This window comes from Piliocolobus tephrosceles, chromosome 4 (assembly GCF_002776525.5).
Source record: "Piliocolobus tephrosceles isolate RC106 chromosome 4, ASM277652v3, whole genome shotgun sequence".
NCBI lineage: Eukaryota > Metazoa > Chordata > Mammalia > Primates > Cercopithecidae > Piliocolobus > Piliocolobus tephrosceles.
Genome location: NC_045437.1, coordinates 144705665 through 144726744, shown reverse-complemented (window position 1 = coordinate 144726744; position 21080 = coordinate 144705665). Strand labels below are relative to the sequence as shown.

Genomic DNA, 21080 nt, shown 5'->3' with positions numbered 1-21080 from the left:
AAATAGGAGTATTTATACCAGGGAAATAGGAGTATTTATACCAGGGAAATTGGCAAATGCTACAAACCAGAGCCTTTTTTTTTTTTTTTAGAGCTCACTTACCAGCATTTACTGAGTGAGGGTGAAAGCAATGAGAAAAGTAGAACCCCGGGGCAGCAGTTATTAAGGAATGTCCACTCACAACAAAAACAAGAAAGTCTTTGGCATGATTTTCAAAGAGTGACCATATAACTCTTTCTGCCATTTGTAACAGGCCCACCCAAAGCCTCAGGGATGAAAAGAGGAAGACTTCTTCATGCCAATTCATTCCCAGACAAGCCAGATGAGTGTCAATGACACCCAGCTCATGGAAATGAGATTGGAGCCTCTCAGATCAACAGCTGCTGAGAGCTACTTTCTTTGGCTCATGAGGCCAGCGATGAATTGCGTTTCAATGTTCTGAATAGGCAGAAAAAGATACCTCCTTGCTCTCTCCTGTTCCCTTTGCTGGAGCTGCCAGCTGGCACTTTTTTGTCACTCTTCATGGTTGCCTGCAGTGGCGATTATACACTCAGTGCAGAGGGCATGTGGGAAAGAAAAAGTCTTCAACAAGCGAGAGTCTCCAAGGCAAGTACCCACTGGAAAAACTGGGATGTAGATATAGCTCAAGGCATGTTTTAAATAATGGAGCCTTTTTAAAGGATGGCCTAGAAAAATACTATATTTATCTTTGGCTAGCATGCTTGGATACTCCCCAATCTTGGGGAAATAACTAGTTGGGTATGTTGGAGTTCTTTTGTTAAGAGTAGCGTTGACTAAATACCAAAGTTTGGGTTGGATTTAACTGGTATAGTGTGATTTAATATTCATTTATTGATTTACTCATCCATTTGTTTGTTTAACAAACAAATGAGTGCTTACTAGATGCTACTACAATGTAAGTCCCATAAAGGCAGATATTGTGTCTGTCTCATTTATTGTAGGCACTCAGTACTTTTTTGTTGAATGAATGAGTAGAAGTAGGGAGTATAAAGATGAATAAGTCATAAGGCTTGCTGCTACAGAGCTCACAATCTGGTGTGCAGACAGACAAGTAAAACAGCTGTTGCAATGCAGGGCATTGAGTGTTATGATAGCAGAAGTATAGGGTGCAATGGCTCACAAAAAAGGGAGACCTAACCCAGCCTTTGGGGAAGGAGACAGGAAAGGCTTTCTGAAGATAAAGATGCAAAAGACCCAGTGAACAATGCCAAAGATATTGGCACCTATGTGGATGTAACCTTATGGAAAAGAGAACTGTCACATATTCCGCCATATCTCATATTCCTAAGGAAGACTTTTGGCTCTATCTCAGAGTGAAAAATGATTGCAAATAACTTCTATAACTTACCCATCAGTGATCTTTTCCATTTCTTGGAGACTTTCAGGAGGTTTTCTTAAGTTCAGACTTTTCGTTGAAAGAAATGACCTTATGTCCAGTGGACAAATGGTGTGTGAGTCTTTAGCACCCCTCTGATGCACAGTCACTTACTCATTCCGTGACGTTCAGCTCTGTAGGCAGGCAGGGCACTTCTTCTCCAAGGTCATGTCTATTTTCACTTGGTATAAATGAGAAGAATGCTCTGAATTTTGATTTGAAAGATGCAAACTTCAGATTTGCAGAAAGCCTTGGTGATTAAAAATCTTGGCTTCAGCTGGGCATGGTGGCTCATGCCTGTAATCCCAGCACTTTAGGAGGCAGAGGCGGGAAGATGGCTTGAGCCCAGGAGTTTAAGACCAGCCTGGCAACATAGAAAGACCCTGTGTCTCCAAAAAATTAAAAAATTAGCTGAGCATGGTGGCACATGCCTATAGTCCCAGCTATTTGGGAGGCTGAGGTGGGAGGATCACTTGAGCCCAGGAGAACCAGGCTTCAGTGAGCCACGTTCACACCACTTCATTCCAGCCTGGACAACAGAGCAAGACCCTGTCTCAAAAAAGAAAAAAGTCTTGGCTTCATGGACCACTGAACTGAGAGGGAAGAAGTTCAACTTCCCAGGGCTTGTGGTCTCCAACAAGGGTCATGCTAGGCTTTCTCCTTTGGTATCACAAAATTAAACTGCAAATAAGTGTAAATATGCACACACACAAATATGTAAATCTTAAAAGATGGAGATTAATTAAGAAGTAAACTACTTGAAATCAAGATGTAACTTTTTGACAATTGAGGACAAGCCCAGCCCCTTCAGATCTTCTCTTCAAGGTCATTTTCCCCAAGGGCCTGGGAGTATTTACAGTCACTTCATTCCTCACACAACAGCCTATCAGGTTGTGGCACCTTTGCCTCACGGGAAATTTTGAGGAGGACCACATACACGAAAGTGGACACAATAATCAACTCTACAGAATAATGAAAAGCAGAGAATGTATTGAACTGCCTTCAACCCATGACTAAAGTTTCAACAGTTATTACCATTTTGCCAATTTGATTTCATCTCACCTGTCACCTTTATTTCTGATGTATTTCAAAGATACTCCTGGAGCTTTCATAATTCACCTTTAAAAAGCTCTGGGTCTGGTACAGTGGCTCATGCCTATAATCCCAGTACTCTGGGAGGCTGAAGAGGGAGCCCAGGCATTTGAGACCAGCCTGAGCAATATAGCAAGACCCCATCTCTACAAAACAAAAATAAAAATTAGCTGGGCATGGCGGCATGTGCCTGTAGTCCTGGCTACTTTGGAGGCTGAGGCAGGAGGATCTCTTGAGCGCAGGAGTTTGAGGCTTCAGTGAGCCACGATTGCACTGCTGCACTCCAGCCTGGGCAACAGAGCAAGACTTGTCTCAAATAAATAAACAAATAAATGTCTGTTATCTTTAGAGTTGGGAAGAAAGGTAAAACTCATCTTCTTCACTTTGCAGTTGAAGAAACAGGCCCAGAGAGGTTCAGTGCCTCACTCAAGGACACAGTGTATAAGTTGTGAATCACATTCAGGGACCACCTCCAGCCCCCAGGCCAGCTGGTCGCATTAGGAGAAGCTCCACGTCATTAGTCATTCCTCCTTCAGCTCCAAAAACCTCTCAGAGGAGAAAGCCAGGGTGGAGCAACCAGAGCTTTGCTTTTCCTCTAAGCCAGGGGAGAAGTAGTGGTGGGAGGGTTGTTTGACTCATTTTTTCTCACTCTGCATGGTGTATTTGGCTCAGTTTCTCAAACCATATGGAAAAAGACTCACCCACCACGTGCCACACCTATTGGAAAAGCTCATTCTGGAAAGGGGGATAATGAAAGAGGGCAGAATTGCCTCCCAGGCCGAATGAGATGGCGCTTTTCCTCATCCTTCAGGCTCCCACGTTCCCCTTGCCCTTCTCCACAGGTGCCGTGTGCCCTGGTGGAGAAGAGATGGTGACGGAAATGTTTTGCTTCCCTGGGGAGTTCAGTCCTATCCCATTGAACAGCTCTGGGCATTGGCATCTAGCCCATTTCAAAAACAATCCCAGGCTATTTATTGAGAACCAGCTTATGTTTGGAGCCAGAGATATGGCTCTAGACATATCTTGGATTACCTCCTAGGACAGGGAAATGAGATCACCCCAAAGAAATCTCAGGGAAATGTTTGGAAGGAAAAGGGAAGATATGCCAATGGCAGCCCTGAAAAGGCACTGCTGACTATAAGCAGCTCTTTCTCTGCCCATGTGGTATAAACTCCTGCTTCCTTCCCTTTTCCTCGCTGCAGAACCCCTGGAACTGATGGAGGAGGGACCAAGAGATAAAGGCTGGCATATTCTGAGTGTCTGATTAATATTTGCTCGAAGGAGGAAGGAAGGGATGTCATACCCACAGACTCAAAGTGGCAGGAGTTAGGTAAAGAAGAAAAATTGAGCCTATGATACCTTAGCGTTCTACCAAAGACTGGAAGAAGAGAGGCCAAAGCAAAAGACTGAGGGGAGAGAAAGAGAGACACTTGCTAATATAGTCCAGGAATGAGAAAACAGTAAAATATTTTTCTTTTTTTAAAATTTTTTCCATAAGTTACTGGGGTACAGGTGGTGTTTGGTTACATGAGTAAGTTCTTTAGTGATGATTTGTGAGATTTTGGTGCACCCATCACCTGAGCAATATATACTGCACCTTATTTGAGGTATTTAATCCCTCGCACCCTTCCCCGAAGCCCCCAAAGTCTATTGTATCATTCTTATGCCTTTGCGTCCTCATAGCTTAGCTCCCACATATCGGTGAGAACATACAATGGAGAAAACACTAAAATAGAGAAACACATAACAAAAGTCACACAACATAATAGAATTTCAAATATAAATAAGCAGCTAATAAAGAGAATCTTCCCTACTTTGGGTTCCTTTCCATCCCTCGAGTCTCTGACCTCCCTTGAGGTCATAACATAATTCTTTTCCTTCATAGCATTTACTCCAGCTTGTAATTATATATTTATTTGTGTGTTTATAAGTCTGATCTTTGTTTCCCCAACTAGATTGTAAGCTCCATGAAGGGTCTTGAACATCCCTGGCATGATTGGCACTCAAAAATGTTTGTTGAAAGCAAAAAAGGAATGAATGACGAGTAGAGCTGGGAAGTCAGACCAGAAGCTATCACAGCAGGCCTATTACCCCTCTCTCCTAAGCATCCTTATTTATCAAGCACATATTATTTTCCAGGCATTCCACTAAGTACTCTACATTGTTTATCACATTAATCGTCTCCAAAACCATGAGGAAGTGTGCTCAGGGGTCCCAAGACCACCTTCACTTTCAGTTATTCACTAGAAGGGCTCACAGAACTCAGCAAAGCCATTATACTCATAGTTATGGTTTATTCCAGTTAAAGAATATAAGTTAAAGTCAGCAATGGAAAAAGGCACATTAGGGCAGAGTCCAGGAGCTTCCTTAAAGCTTCCAGTTGTCTTCTCCCTGTGGAGTCATGCAGACAACGTTTCTTTTTACCAGATACTTGCTGTTCAGGATTTTACTGGAGATTTCATTGTTTGATGACATTTACCATCTCAGACCACCCAGGTGGCTGCCCTCAGTCTCCAGCCCCTCCAGAGGTCGAGCTTCTACTGTTTGGCCCAAAGCCCCCCACCATAAATCACATTGTTAGCTTAGACTATCTCATGTGACCCAAGGCCTCCAGGTAGACAAAGTCTCTCTGATCAGCCAAAATGTTCTAAGAACTTAGAGGTTATCTCCCAGGCAAGAGCCAAATCTTTTGTCAGAATATGCAGGGTTTGGATAACCCAGACTCGCTGAGTTTGCCGCACAGGGAAATAATAGGATTAGCCCCGATTTTTGGATGATCCAAACTAAGGATCAGGGATGCTAAATGATTTGGCCAAATTTACAAAAGCCAGAATGCAAACCAACATCCCACGTGATTCTAACATATGTGTTCCTAACTATTGCATCCTAGTACCTCTCCTGAAGTAAAATTTTCTATGAAAAAAAAAAAACAAAACAAAAAACTCATGCAGAGTGTCTTCTAAAACTGGTCTCAAATCTGAATGTCGGATTTAGGGATTTCCACTTGGTAAGATCACCGTGAGCTTTCTGCTGATCTCAACCACCCCAGCAGTGCATCATATGGGATCTGCCAAGGCCAGGTGGATCTGATCCTCCTGTTGGGTGAGCACTGGGATTTGCGTAGTGTCTCCCTCCTCACCAGAGAAGAGAAAACATACACAAGGGCTAACCACCACTTTCTAGTTACTAATTACTCCATTTCCCCCAACAAATTGGCTCCAAAAAGATTATCACTATGAGTGAGGGAGGAAGGGTGGCTTCGTTGGTTAAGCAGCAACTACAAAGTTAGGGTACAGTACAATTTTTGACCCCTTACCTCATCCGTAGAGTGAACTCACAGGGAAGTTACATTTCCCTTGCCCAGCATTCCCAAGACACGTGGGCTCTTCCTGCAAAGTGACCCAGATGCAATTATGCAAATCACATTCACAAAATAAAACTTCTGAAAAGTGAGTCAGCAAGGAAACCTGTGTGACTTTGCTGATTCAGTGACGCCTAACTTTATTTGAGTATGTAACCTTTGTGTGTGTGTGTGTATAACACCAAATCATTAAAATTGAGGGGTGTTTAGAAAATGTGATGAAAATAATCCTTCTTTTCCCTCGCTCATCAAATAGATCTCCACTTGAGTAATTATTATCAGCCATATGTATGAACCTTGCATGCATTCTATGTATCTGAGAACAGTAATTCTTGAAGGTTTTCAGAGTAATTCACTCATTCATTCATTCACCAAGCATTTCTTAAACACCTACTTGTGTACAGTGTTCAAAGATAGAGAGGCAGAGATGCTTCAGACACAAATCCTGAATTCTCCAGCAGCAGAGAACTTAACCTGGGAAATGATAGATAACTTGGGTCAAAGGCCAGGATGGTTTTGTTTGGGCTCCATTCTCCAGTGATGGGCAATCTCATGACCAACTCAGGGAAGTAAACCATTGATAAGCCATTAGCTCAGCATATTGATGTTGGTCCCACCTGATGCGAGGAGTAGACAGAACCAGGCCAACCTTCCTAAATTGGTGGGAAGCATTTCCAGGGTGTGTCAGAGAGCTCGTTACACAGTAGCAAGTTGAGTTCTCATCTCAGCTCTGCTTTTTCCCTTGTATGTGTCACTGTGGTGATTCTGCTCTCCTTGTGTTCCTTTTCTCTTATCCTGTTATCAACCTATACCTCCCTTTATTTTTAAAATTGGAAATAAAGTCAGGACTTACTGGCAGCTGAACCTCCTGCTGTTTCTGAATTTTGCTATTTGGATATTACATTATTATGAAGTTTGTTGTTTCTGTGTTTCAAATATGTACTAGTTAGGACTGGTCCAATTTCAAGTGTCAAAAAATAACTCCAAGTAGTTTAAGTAATCAACAGTAAATTGGGGATGTAGACAATTGGAGAGCTCATCTAACTGAATAACCTTCAGGCACCATTTAATCTAGGAGTTCAAATTTTATTGTCAGGGCTCTAGCTATCTAGTTACCTATCTAGCTTGCTATATCTAGTACTGTTGCCTTCTACAGCTTCTTTCAGGACAGTGTGTCTACTGGTTGGGAAATATCACCAATATTATAGCCAACGTTGAACTACACCATATTGCACTGGTGGCCCAAGGTCCACAACCTGAAGGCTCATAATTCAAAAGCAATAGAGATTATTTCTCAGCATCTAGATATCAAATCTCAGAGAAAAATATTAATTATCCCTGATTGAGGTACATGCCTCATCACTGTGCTGAGGGTTTGGGATATTCTAACGGGCCAGCCTGGCCCACGTACCCTTGTGTGTATGATGTGGCCAGGGTGAATAACCTGCCCATCAGAAGGTAAAGAGAGAACAGGTGGTTCCTTACAGAAGGGGATGCTTGGCAAAGCAATAACATAATTTTATTACTAAAGTGTCTGCAAGCTCTTGTCTCTGAAGTCTATGCATTATCTTTCTATCAAAATCATGCCTCTTGTGGCTTCCAGACTTTACCGAGGAGACAAATGAATAGGCGATTACAGGAGCATAGAGTCTTCAGCTTTTTTAATATCAGAAAAGGAAAGCTTTTTAGGTATACATAAGGAAAAAGAGTTTGGTGATGACCTGACTGTGAGATCTCCACACAAACTTTATCCCTGTGCCTTCTCGCCCCTGCATCTATAGAGACAGAAAACAATGATGGGTGAGAAAAGCTATTGCCAACAATACAACAGGTGAGAGCTGATGTGGAACTTGGAATCTTTTTCCCTTGAGAGAGCAGTGGGGGACTGGATAGAATCAACCAGCTGAGTCTCTTCAGGTGCTTAACTTTTATGTGAGAGCTCTAGAGTTCAATAATTCATGCTATTACAGCCAGCAGCAAGCAAATTGCATTCACATTCGATTCAGATTTTGATTACAAAACAGAGCCCCAAATGAGTTTTATGATGGAAAAACATGCTAGGTGACTTCAGCTGGATGGCAGATGATGAGAATGGTTAAAAGCACCCAGGCTTTCAGGTCAAATGTGCCTCATTCAATCTTGGATCTGCCATACACTGACTGCGTGACCTTGTTTGGTGACATTTCCCATCTCAGAACTTCTGTTTCCTCATCATAAAATAGGGTAATACCACCTACTTCATAGGGTTTTGAGAGCATATGAATGAAATAATACATGGAAAGTGCATTAGTGCAATAATGTAAGAAAAATGTCTGTGGCCTGGCAGAACCCCAATAAATGTTCATTTCCTTTCCTCTTCAGAGTCATTCACTCTCTCCCTCTCTCTTCCCCTCGCTCCATGCCTTCCTGCTTCCCTCTGCCCTGCTTTGCACTATGGAAACCAATGTTTTCTGTGAGTATGAACATAGAAATGAGACTACCAGAGGAGGGATTATCCAAAATGGAGAGAAAGAAGAAAGAGGGTCTTCCTGTTAAAAATAGAATCTATATATAATTCATTCCCACAATATTTATTTATGTTGAGGGGAGATGGAGAAAAGATGAAAATAGGCAATTAGTACTATTTTAGGGTTTCAAGGTTTAGGCATCTTCAAAGCAATTTGAGCATTTTGTGCAATTTTAGTTTAATATACTCTCTCAGTAAGTCATTAAAATATGCAAGCTACTTGCACAGCAAATATCTTTCAGAAAAAAGAAAAGAAAGAAAGAAAGCTAGCAATTTACAAAGCCTATGTCAAAACTCCATTCATTGCCCCCATTTGAGTTAGAATAAGATATAGCTTAGACCTTCAGTAGCATCAAACTTGGTGAGGGAGCTTGATAAAAATGCAGCTACTTGAATCCCACTCCAAGAGATTCTGATCAAATCAGTCAGGGGTGGGATCAAGGCATTTGCATTTTTAACACCTCTCAGATTCTCATACAGGGAAACCACAGATTATATTTTAAGAAACAGGCCTGGCGCAATGCCTCATGCCTAGAATCCTAGCACTTTGGGAGGCTGAGGAGGGTGGATCACTTGAGCTTAGGAGTTTGAGACCAGCCTGAACAACATGGTGAAACCCCATCTCTGCAAAAAATACAAAAAAATTAGCCAGGCATGGTGGTGCACACCTGTAGTCACAGCTACTTGTGGGGCTGAGGCAGGAAGATCACTTAACCTGGGAGGTGGAGGCTACAGAGGCAAAGACCATGACACTGCACTCCAGCCTGTGTGACAAAGTGAGACCCTGTCCCAAAAAAAGAAAAAGAATTGCAGGCTTGGCTTGGGGATACTGAGTTCAAATCCTAAATTCATTATTTTCTAGCTTGTGAACTTGGGCAACTCTTAAATTTTTTGTATTAGTCTGTTTTCATGCTGCTGATAAAGACATACCCAAGACTGGGCAATTTACAAAAGAAAAAGGTTTAATTGGACTTACAGTTCCATGTGGCTGGTGAAGCCTCACAATCATGGCAGAAGGCAAGGAGGAGCAAGTCATGTCTTACATGGATGACAGCAGGCAGAGAGAGCTTGTGCAGGGGAACTCCTCTTTTTAAAACCATCAGATCTCATGACACTTATTCACTATCATAAGAACAGCACGGGAAAGACTTGCCCCCATGATTCAGTTACCTCCCACTGGGTCCCTCCCACAATATGTGGGAATTCAAGATGAGATCTGGGAGGGGACACAGCCAAATCATATCATTCCGCCCCTGGTCACTCCCTTATCTCACGGCCTCACATTTCAAAACCAATCATGTTTTCACAACAGTCCCCCAAAGTCTTAACTCATTTCAGCATTAACTCAAAAGTCCATAGTTCAAAGTCTCATCCAAGACAAGGCAAGTCCCTTTCACCTATGAGCCTGTAAAATCAAAAGCAGGTTAGTAACTTCCTAGATACAGTGGGGATACAGGCATTGGGTGAACACAGTCATTTCAAATGGGAGAAATTAGCCAGAACAAAGGAGCTCCAGGCCCCATGCAAGTCCAAAATCAAGCGGGGCAGTCAAATCTTAAAGCTTCCAAAATTATCTACTTTGACTCCATGTCTCACATCCAGATCACACTAATGCAAGAGGTAGGTTCCCATGGTCTTCGGCAGCTTGGGTACAGCCCTCCTCCCAGCTGCTTTTCACAGGCTGGTGTTGAGTGTCTGCAGCTTTTCCAGGCACACAGTACAAGCTGTCAGTGGATCTACCATTCTGGGGTCTGGAGGACAGTGGCCATCTTCTCACAGCTCCACTAAGCAGTGTCCCAGTAGGGACTCTGTGTGGGGGCTCTGACCCTACATTTTCCTTCTGCACTGCCCTAGCAGAGGTTCTCCATGAGAGCCCCGCCCCTGCAGCAAAATTCTGCCTGGGCATCCAGGCGTTTCCATACATCTTCTGAAATCTAGGTGGAGGTTCCCAAACCTCAGTTCTTGACTTCTGTGTACTTGTAGGCTCAACACCAAGTGGAAGCTGCCAAGGCTTGAGGCTTGCACCCTCTGAAGCCATAGCCTGAGCTCCATATTGGCCCCTTTCAGTCACAGCTGGAGCAGCTAGGACACAGGGCACCAAGTCCCTAGGCTGAACATAGCAGGGGGACCCTGGGCCCGGCACATGAAACCACTTTTTCCTCCTAGGCCTCCAGGCCTGTGGTGGGAGGGGCTGCCATGAAGACCTCTGACATGCCCTAGAGACATTTTCTCCATCATCTTGGGAATTAACACTCAGCTCATTACTTACTAAAATATCTGCAGCCTGCAGTGGACTTGAATTTCTCCTCAGAAAATGAGATTTTCTTTTCTATCACATTGTCAGACTGCAAATTTTCCAAATTTTTATGCTCAGCTTCCCTTATAAAACTGAATGCCTTTAACAGCACCCAAGTCACCTCTTGAATGCTTTGCTGCTCAGAAATTTCTTCCACCAAATACCCTAAATCATCTCTCTCAAGTTCAAAGTTCCACAAATCTCTAGGGCAGGTGCAAAATGCTGCCAGTCTCTTTGCTAAAACATAACAAGAGTCACATTTGCTCCAGTTTCCAACAAATTTCTCATCTTCATCTGAGATCACTTCAGCCTGGACCTTATTGTTCGTATCACTATCAGCATGTTTGTCAAAGTCATTCAACAAGTCTCTACGAAGTTCCAAACTTTCCCACATTTTCCTGTCTTCTTCTGAGCCCTCCAAATTTTTCCAACCTCTGCCTGATACCCAGTTCCAAAGTTGCTTCCATATTTTCAGGTATCTTTTCAGCAACACCCCACTTTACTGGTACCGATTTACTATATTAGTCCATTTTCATGTTACTGATAAAGACATGCCTGAGACTGGGAAGAAAAGGAGGTTTAATTGGACTTACAGTTCCACATGAATGGGGAGGCCTCAGAATCATGGCAGGAGGTGAAAGGCAATTCTTACATGGCAGCAGCCAAAGAAAATGAGGAAGAAACAAAAGCAGAAACCCTTGATAAACCCATCAGATCTCATGGGACTTATTCACAATCATGAGAACAGCACAGGAAAGACTTGCCCCTATGATTCAATTATCTCCCACCAGGCCCCTTCCAAACGTGGGAATTCAAGATGAGATTTGGATGGGGACACAGCCAAACCATATCATTCTCTGATCCCCAGTTTTTTAATCTAAAAATTGACATTTGAAATAATACACACCTCAAAAGTTGTTGTGAGAATTAGAGAGTGCTTAGCAAAGAGAATTAGAGCGCTTAGCAAAGAATCTCATGCAAGAAAGAAACACTCAGTAAAGGTTAGCTATTGATATTATCATCATGCAAATCCAAAGGGGCTTAGATATTTTCTTATTTATCTTTTCATTCTTCCTTTCTTTCCTTTTCTCTTTTCTGTTTTTTTTTCATAAATAATAATAATAATAATAATAAAGCCTCACAATTCATTCAGCAAGGTGGAAGTTTATTTGGCTCTCAGACAAAAGTCTGGATGTGAAGTAATCCATGATGGGTGTGGCAGCTCTGAAACCCAGGCTTCTTCCCTCCTATTAGGTGTGGCCTTCTTCCTCAATATTCAAGATGGCGACTAGAGCTCTAGGGATCATGTCTGCATTCCACATAGCAAGATGGAGGGGAGGAAAAGAAAACTCAGGAAGGACACTTCCTAAAGGTTGCTTACTCCCACACTGGCCTGGACTTAATCACCAGAAAGGCTGAAAATGTGACCAATATTCCAGGTAGTCATGTACCCAGAAAAAAAAAATGTGATATTGCAATGGAAAACTGAGAGGAAGAAATATGGAGGAACAATTATTGTTCCCTCATGTACCCAACCCTAGGAGTCTAACAGATATGGGTCATTCCCCAGAAATCCATTCTCATCCAGCTTTTACCTGCTCATTTCTCAGGTAGGGAACACCTTCCCCAAAAAAGGTAGTTGCATAGTTTGCTTATCCTACTCAGCTTGGCTTACTTTCTTTCTAAATTCCTCTTATACCTTTTACCTCTCATCCACCAACTTCATTCATTTTCTAACTGTCCAATTGTAATAAGCAATACAATTATTTTAGAAAAGTTAGAGAACACAGCTAAGCATTTAGGAAAAAAAAGTGTTTTTTCAACATTCAAAAATCTCACCATTTAGAGATAACCACTTCTGAAATATCGTCCTATAGTCATCTAGCATTTTCCCTAGGTAAAAATATACATATGTATTTATAACGAAAATCTAGTCTACATAATTGTTCTTAACCTCTTCTGTTACACTGAATGGTATATTATCAGTAACGCTCAATGTTATTTATTATAAAAAAACATCAATTGTAGTGACTGCAAAGTTTTTCATTGTATGGGTATGGGTATATAATAATTTATTCAACCAATTCCCTCTTTATTCCACTGCATTATGTTAAGCCCCCTAGTACATACATCTTTGCTCATTTGTCCACCAGCTTCCTGGGGATGAGCTGTGTTCCTGTGGTTTTCTCAGTTCTGGGGTCTCCTTACTGTATCCCAGGACCAGCAGAAAAGGACATCTCCACCATTCCATCAGCAAAGTATTGTTAGGTCTTATCTTTACCACTAAGCTGCTTGGAATTCTTTTTTCAAATGAACATTGTGGATTCAGGAGATCCACGAAGACCTAAATTAATGCCTCTCTATACCCCACTGCATGAATAGCAAGATTATGAATAGCAAGACTGCTACAATGAGAGGTGATTGCATAATCCCACTGCTTGGAAAAGCACAAAATAAAATACGACAGTAGGTGACTGAAGCACTTCCTCTTAATCTGTTAGAACTTGCAGTTTGCCAAGCAGACTTCAAGCAAGACTGGAGTGAGGCCATTTCTATGTGAAAAAAACAATTTCAATTAGTAAAAATGCATTTGACTGAAATAATTATTTAGACAACTGATTTGACAAATGATTATGCTTGAGCTGATTTTTTTTAAAAACTGACGATTGATCTCTGACTAATTGTTTCTTTGTCTCAGCTGAGCTTCCTAATGATCCAAATGCTCATTTTATAAATGAATACAGTTTAAGAAAGATTAAGTAACTTGGCCATGATTACACAAATGGAAAGAAGTGGAGCCAGAATTCAAAATCAGTATTCAGATCCAGAAAGAGTCACTGACTCCCCTCTCATAGATGTAGAGTCAAGTTCACGACTCTGTGCCTTGCGTAGTGATTAAGAAAAAGGGTTCTAGCATCAGGTAGTCTGAGTTCATGCCCCATATCAGCCATTTTCCAGCTGTGTCATCTTATGCAAGTTAATAAACTACTCTGTGTCTCTGTCACCCTATCTTATAAATGGGGATAATGAGTGTCTATTTCCAAGGACTACCTAGATTAAATGAGATGGCCCACATACACACTTAGCACATAGGAAGTGCTCAGTAATTAGTTATTAATATTCTGCAGGTGTCGTGTGAAAACCTTGGCTGAAAGGGTCGTAGACATGGTGGTCTACCATGGGTTCATCAGGGTTCAGTTGTACATGTGAAGGTTTGTTACACAGGTAAACTGGTATCTCGGGCATTTGTTGTGTAGATTATTTCATCACCAGCAATGAATGAGACTCCTGTTGCTCCTCGTTCTCCCCAACATTTACCATTGTCAATGTTTCCGATTTTCACCCTGCTAGTAGATAGGAAAACTGACGATCATGCCTGCAGGTCTGATATATGCATCTGTAAGTGTACATGCAGCCAAAGAAGAGGAATCCAAAAAGCAGCTAGAGATACCAGAGCAAGTCCCCATATATACTGCACCACCGCTCCAGTCTAAATATGTTGAAGAGCAGCCTGGTCATTTACAAATGGGCTTTGCTTCCATCTGCACTGCAACTGGTCATTATACTGGCTGGTGCAAGGGTGTTTTTGTCTTTGTGAAAAATGGGATAATTGATACAGTACAATTTGGAAAAGATGCTCATGTCTATCTGAAGAATCCTCCTCAAGATTTTCTTCCAAAAATGGGAGTTATTGTGGTTTCAGGACTGGTGGGCTTGGTTTCAGCAAGAAAAAGGTTCTAAGTTTAAGAAAATTACTTATCCTCTGGGACTGACCACTTTATAAGCAACTGTTTGCTACCCAGTTCTGTCAGTAATAATTGCTAAGGTAACAGGGGAAAAGGTGTATGCTACAAACCAGCACATTTTTGGAGCAGTTAAATCACTGTGGACAAAAGCAGCAAAAACGAGTTACTTCCTAAACCTAAAGAAAAAAACTAAGCTAGGATCCTCTGCCGAAATAGAAGTACCTGCAAAAACAACTCACGTCTTGAAACACGCAGTGCCCTTGCCAACAGAACTCAACTTAGTAGCAAAGACCAAATCAGAATCCAACTCAGGTGCTACACAATTCATGCCTGACCCCAAGTTCATGGATCATGGGTGGTCCCACCCAGAAGATATAGATAAGTACAGCACTGGAAGCTGAAGTAGACTGCATAGAGAGACTACATAGAAAACTACAGATGTGTGAGGTTGCAAATAATGATGAAAAAAATCATGTAATGGGTAATTGATACATAGAGTATTACTTAAACCAAGTTTTTCCCTTACCTCTCCAAATGTGCAATTTGATAAATTACATAAGTGGTTAACACACAAACTGTGAATGCAATGCAAACAATATTAAATGATTGATGAGGAGACATAAGTAGACGTATTAGCTTGAATTCGATAACCTTTAGGGGCATTTATTAAAAAAAAAAAAAGACATGAACTCCAGTGAGACCAAAATCTGAAAATGCATATATGTGTATATAAATACATACATATATATACGTATAAACATATATTTCTGTTCCCAAATTAATGTCAATTAAATTAGAATGGTATGTGGAAAGATGTGTTTCCCTCCGTGTTGTTGTTTTTTTTGTTTTGTTTTGTTTTGTTTTGTTTTGTTGATTTCCTAGAGCTAGAATAAAATATCCATGTTTTATGGGGAAAAAATTATTATGCAGGTATGCCCCAGAGAAAGCGTAGGTTCAGTTCCAGACCACCACAATAAAGCTAATACCATAATAAAACAAGTCAAACAATGTTTTTTATTTCCCAGTGCATATAAAAGTTGTGTTTGGCCAGGCGCGGTAGCTCACACCTATAATCCCAGCACTTTGGGAGGCCAAGGCAGGCAGGTCACGAGGTCATGAGATGGAGACCATCCTGGCCAACGTGATGAAACCCTGTCTCTACTAAAAATACAAAAATTAGCTGTGCGTGGTGATGCGCGCCCATAATCCCAGCTACTCAGGAGGCTGAGGCAGGAGAATCGCTTGAACCTGGGAGGTGGAGGTTGCAGTGAGCCGAGATCGCGCCACTGGACTCCAGTCTGGTGACAGAGCAAGACTCTGTCTCAAAAAAAAAAAAAAAAAGTTGTGTTTACACTATGCTGTAGTCTATTAAGTGTACGATAGCATTATGCCTAAATAACAATATATCTAACTTAATTTAAAATAAACTAAAAAAAGTTAATGATGTTCTGAGCCTTCAGCAAGTTGTAATCTTCTTTCTGGCAGTGGGTCTTGACTCAATATTGATGGCTTGCCGCTTCACCGTGCATTTTTATGTTATAGAAACAGCTTCTTTTCTTAAACCTCAGACTATCTCTGCCAGCTTCAAACTTTTTTCCTGCAGCTTCCTCATCTCTCTCAGCCTTCACAGAATTAAAGAAAGTTAGGATCTTGATCTGGATTAGGCTTTGGCTTAAGGGTCTGTTGTGGCTGATTTGATCTTCTACACAAACCAGTCAAACTTTCTCCATATCAGCAATAAGGCTGTTTCACTTACTTATCATTTATGTATTCACTGCGGTAGCACTTCTAATTTCCTTCACAAACTTTTCTTTTGCATTCACAACTTGGCTGTTTGTCACAAGAGGCCTAGCTTTTAGCCTATCTCAGCTTTAGTCGTGCCTTCCTCCCTAAGATTAATCATTTCTAGCTTTTGATTTAAAGTGAGAGATGTGAAACTCTTCCTTTCACTTGAAAATTTGTAGGCAGTTGTAGGGTCATTAATCGGCCTCATTTTAATATCATTGTGTCTCAGAGAATAGGGAGGCCCAAGAGGTGGGAGAGAGATGGGAGAATGACCAGCTGGTGCAGCAGTCAGAACACAAACATTTATGGATGAAGTTTGCTGTCTTGTATGGGCACAGTTTGTGGCGCCCCTCCCGACATTACAAGAGCAACATCAAAGATCACTGATTACAGATCACCATAGCAGACATAATAATAATGAAAACGTTTAAAATATTTAAAGTTAGTAACAGTTACCAGAATGTGACACAGAGACACAAAATGAGCACAGGGTGTTGGAAAAATGGCGCTGATAGACCTACTCAACACAGGTTGCCATAAACCTTTGATTTGTAAAAAACTCAATATTTGCAAAGCATGTTAAACCAAAGTACAGTAAAAGGAAGAATGTTTGTATCTTCTGTTCCTCCAGACTCTCAGCTAAGTACATATCTTATTGGTCTGTGCCATTGCAGGTACCTCGAGCAAAGGCCTTATGCAACTACAGAGGGCAAAATCCTGGTGACCTAAGGTTTAATAAGGGAGATGTCATCCTTCTCCGGAGACAGCTTGATGAGAATTGGTACCAGGGGGAAATCAATGGCATCAGCGGGATCTTCCCAGCCAGCTCCGTGGAAGTCATCAAGCAGCTGCCCCAGCCACCCCCGCTCTGCAGGGCCCTCTACAACTTCGACCTGCGAGGCAAGGACAACAGTGAGAACCAGGATTGCCTAACCTTCCTCAAGGTAGGATTCTGGGTGAATCCTAGAGTCACCTGGGACCACAGAGAGACCACAGCAGAACCAGAGTTGCTTGTTTAATATTTGCTGATTTTTAAAAATTGTATTTTAAATATATTATATTATTATTAACATTTATTATTTTATTCATAAAACATATTTTGTCCATAAATTATATATGTATATATGTGGTGCATCTCTGTGTCATATGTGTGTACAATTCAGACTACATGCAAGTGAAATCTCTAGAGAAATCTACAAATAAGTGATAGAAGTCTGTAAGCCTTTTTTATTGTAATGACAGAAGTAGTCACTCATTCATTCATTCATTCATTTATCCTGAAACCATTGTAGAAACATTTGAAAATACAGATAAGCAAAATAAGGAAAATATTATACCACAATATAGATACAATCACTGTCAACAGCTTGAATAACACATTTGATTTACTCATTCTATCATTCTATCACTTTTGAGCACTTACTCCTTGCAGGCCCTGGGAATAGGACGTGAATAAGTCAGAGTCTCTGCTGTCCTCACAGAGTAATGGGAAGAACAGATACATGGACAGAAAATTACAAACAATTTGATAACATGCTATGTAAAGCTACAGCCTCTACCTCTTTATCACGTATGTGGAAGGGTATTCTTGCGACCAAGTTATGGTTACCTAATTCTATTCATTTACAACATTCTATCTTGTTGTAAACATCACATTCAAAACACTCCAGACACACACAATAACATAAGCATGCCTTTCTACATAAATAACCTCTTACAAGACATGTTTTCCAAACATTAATTACCCTAAGATTTCTTGTGCCTCTTTTTCATTAGATGATTCCCCACCATTTGCAAGTAATGACAGTTGTACTAAAGTCTACACTACTTTAACTCTGTATTCAGTATTTGTTATTCCCTAAACATTCACATCTCTCATAGAAACCACAGTTGGAGTTATTTTCATTCTTCACCACTCGTGATAAGTAGATCAAATATAAGTATAAAAAGTGGCACTGCTACAATAGCTTAGGCAAGGTCTTTTGTTTTACAAAATATTTTTATTCCACCACTACCAGAAAGGAGATTTACTTCAGGTTTTCTCAAACTAGACAACCTCTCTGTCCTCCATATTCTGAGATAACTATCTTTATTATTGCTATGGAACCTCAGAGCGAGACTCCTAAGAAAAGTCATTCTGCAGCCCAAACAGCAAAGTGTAGACCTAGACTACAGTTAGAGGAAAGTCAGTTCAATTCCACAAACATATATTGAGTATTTACTTTGTGCCAGGCATTAGACATACAGCTGGAAGAAGACATAAGGGAGTATCATCGTCTGTGTCTCTCACGCTTTCTGGGAATTTGTAAACTGGGGCACTTACCTCACACACTGGTTCATTTCTTGAGCCCATCCATGTGCCAAGCTGGCCATTGGAGATAAAGTGATGAGTCACTGTTCTTACCTTCACAGAGCTGGCAATCTAGTGGAAGAAACAGATATATAAATGGGAAATTATGACAAAGAAACCAAAAGAGAGGATTTGACCCATTCTGGAAGGCTGTGGAATACACAGACTTCTAGGAAATCTCATGGTCTAAACTCAGCATATCCAAATTAAACTCAAGATCTTCCTTCCCAAAGCTGTTCTTTTCCTAGTGCTTTCTAGCTCAGTAAATTGTGTAATTTATTCAATGTCAGGTATTTATTCCTGCATGCATGCATTCAATAAATATTTATTGGCTGACTACTAAAGGGGAGCCACTATGTTAGGTGCTAGGGACAACAAAGATTAACAAAACAGACACAGGCTCTGCACGCATGGAGTTTATGGTCTGACAGGGTAGACAGACATTAAATAAATAATAATCTCTTGGCACGGTGGTTCACGCCTGCATTCACTTTGGGAGACCGCGGTGGGCAGATCACTTGAGGTCAGGAGTTTGAGACCAACCTGGCCAACATGGCGAAACCCCGCCTCTACTAAAAATACAAAAATTAGTCAGGCGTGGTTGCCCGTGCCTGTAATCCCAGCTACTCAGGAGACTGAGGCAGGAGAATCGCTTGAACCCAGGAGGCAGAAGTTGCAGTGAGCCAAGTTCGCGCCATTGCACTCCAGCCTGGGCAGCAGAGCGAGACTCCGACTAAAAATTAAAAAAAAAAAAAGAAATAAATAATAACCTATAAATGCATAATTACACATATGTAAGAGCAGGGGCCCCCAACCCCTGGACCACTGACCAGTACTGGTCCGTGGCCTGTGAGGAAACGGGCTGCGCAGCAGGAGGTAAGTGGTGGGCAAGTAAGCAAACCTTCATCTGTATTTATAGCTGCTGTGTTTATAGTAATGGGTCGCATTACTGCCTGAACTCCACCTCCTGTCAGATTAGTGGCAGCATTAGATTCTCATAGGAGCGTGAACCCCATTGTGAACCGCGCATTCAAGGGATCTAAATTGTAGCTCCTTGTGAGAATCTAATGCCTGATAATGTGAGCTGGAGCAGTTTTATCTTGAAACCATCCCCTATTCCCTACCCTCTATTCCCACCTTCTACCCCCGGCATCTGAGGAAAAATTGTCTACCACGAGACCGGTCCCTGGCGCCAAAAAGGTTGGGTACCGCTGTGTAAGAGGAAGCTAAGAAAGGGTATAATGCAGTAACAGATTTAAATTTAAATTAATCCTAATTCCTGAGGCGCATGAAACAGAATGTCAGGGAGAGATCAGAAGGTCTTTAGTGGATGAATATACAGGTTGAACTTGAATGTTGTATGGACACAGAAAGGTGTTTCTAAAATGGCATTAAATAAAAATAATCCCTGTGTCCCATATGGCTTCATTTGTGTGAGGTACAGGAACAGACAAAATAAATGGATAGTACTGGAAGTCAGAGTGGTGGTTGCCTCTTAACAAGTGGTGGGAAAGGGCACAAAGGAACCTTCTGGGTGCTGGGAGTATTCTATACCTTCATCTGAACAGGGATTTCATGGATATACTCAAATGTAAAATTTCTCAAGATGTGTGCACCTTATTGTATGCATGTGTGTATGTTTTTGGAAAGGTTTTTAAAAAATATGTATGTTTATATATGTGTATGTTTTGTCTTGATAGAAAAGAATCTGGAAAAAATGTGTTATTCAAGCTGTTGACAGTGATTGTATCTTTATTGTGATACAATATTTTCCCTGTTTTGCTTACCTGTATTTTCAAATGTTTCTACAAATTTACATATAACCTTTTATAGTGAGTAAGAAAAATCTGAACAAAAAGTTGCTTTATGTTTGATGCATTAAAAATTGAATAGGTTCTGAAAAGTCTTCAAAATGAGCATAAAATTCATTTTTCTTTTTGGAAAGCTGAAAGTGCTTCTCCCTATGGCTTCCATCTTTATTTCTCCATCAGATAAATTTAAGTGAAAAGCTTGGACCTACTGGTGCTTAAAAATTAGAAACATTTCTAAGTTTTCCTATTGGATTCCATTGATTCTCCAAATTATTTCTACTCCCCTGTGGTCTCGGTGACACAAACACTGCCCTTTATGGAGTAAGTTCATTTTAGCCAAAGACTTCCCAAATAAATCAAGCACAAGGTACAATCCTCATACCTTACACCATCTGAGACTCCAAACTGATCTCTGCTGAGAGCTTTCACTGCCTGAAAATGAGAGTAAATGCTGACCATGAGAATTTCTCTTTCAGGATGATATCATCACTGTGATCAGCCGAGTGGATGAGAACTGGGCAGAAGGCAAGTTAGGAGATAAAGTAGGCATCTTCCCTATCTTGTTTGTAGAGGTACGTGAGTATCAAGTCTACATCTGATTTACAGTTATACAGAAATATGCATGTGCTACAGTGATGCCTGAGAGCAACTGCTATTTGCTATGAGGCTTATTTCAGAACTAACTAAAATCTCTAAAGAAAAGATGCCAGACAATAATACCCAATTCTGGCAAGAGT

General features: G+C 41.1%; 1 protein-coding gene and 1 pseudogene across 2 annotated transcripts in view; both read left to right on the top strand.

Moving 5' to 3' along the window:
* SH3RF2 (SH3 domain containing ring finger 2) overlaps positions 1-21080 on the top strand; it is a 145214-nt gene that overhangs the window by 45957 nt on the left and 78177 nt on the right. For both annotated transcript variants that reach the window (XM_023227045.1, XM_023227044.2), the window contains exons 3-4: positions 16857-17126; positions 20820-20915. In XM_023227045.1, the coding sequence (XP_023082813.1) occupies positions 16857-17126; positions 20820-20915 (366 nt within the window). The remainder of the gene's footprint in view (positions 1-16856; positions 17127-20819; positions 20916-21080) is intronic.
* On the top strand, positions 3276-14798 carry LOC111552695 (annotated as a pseudogene).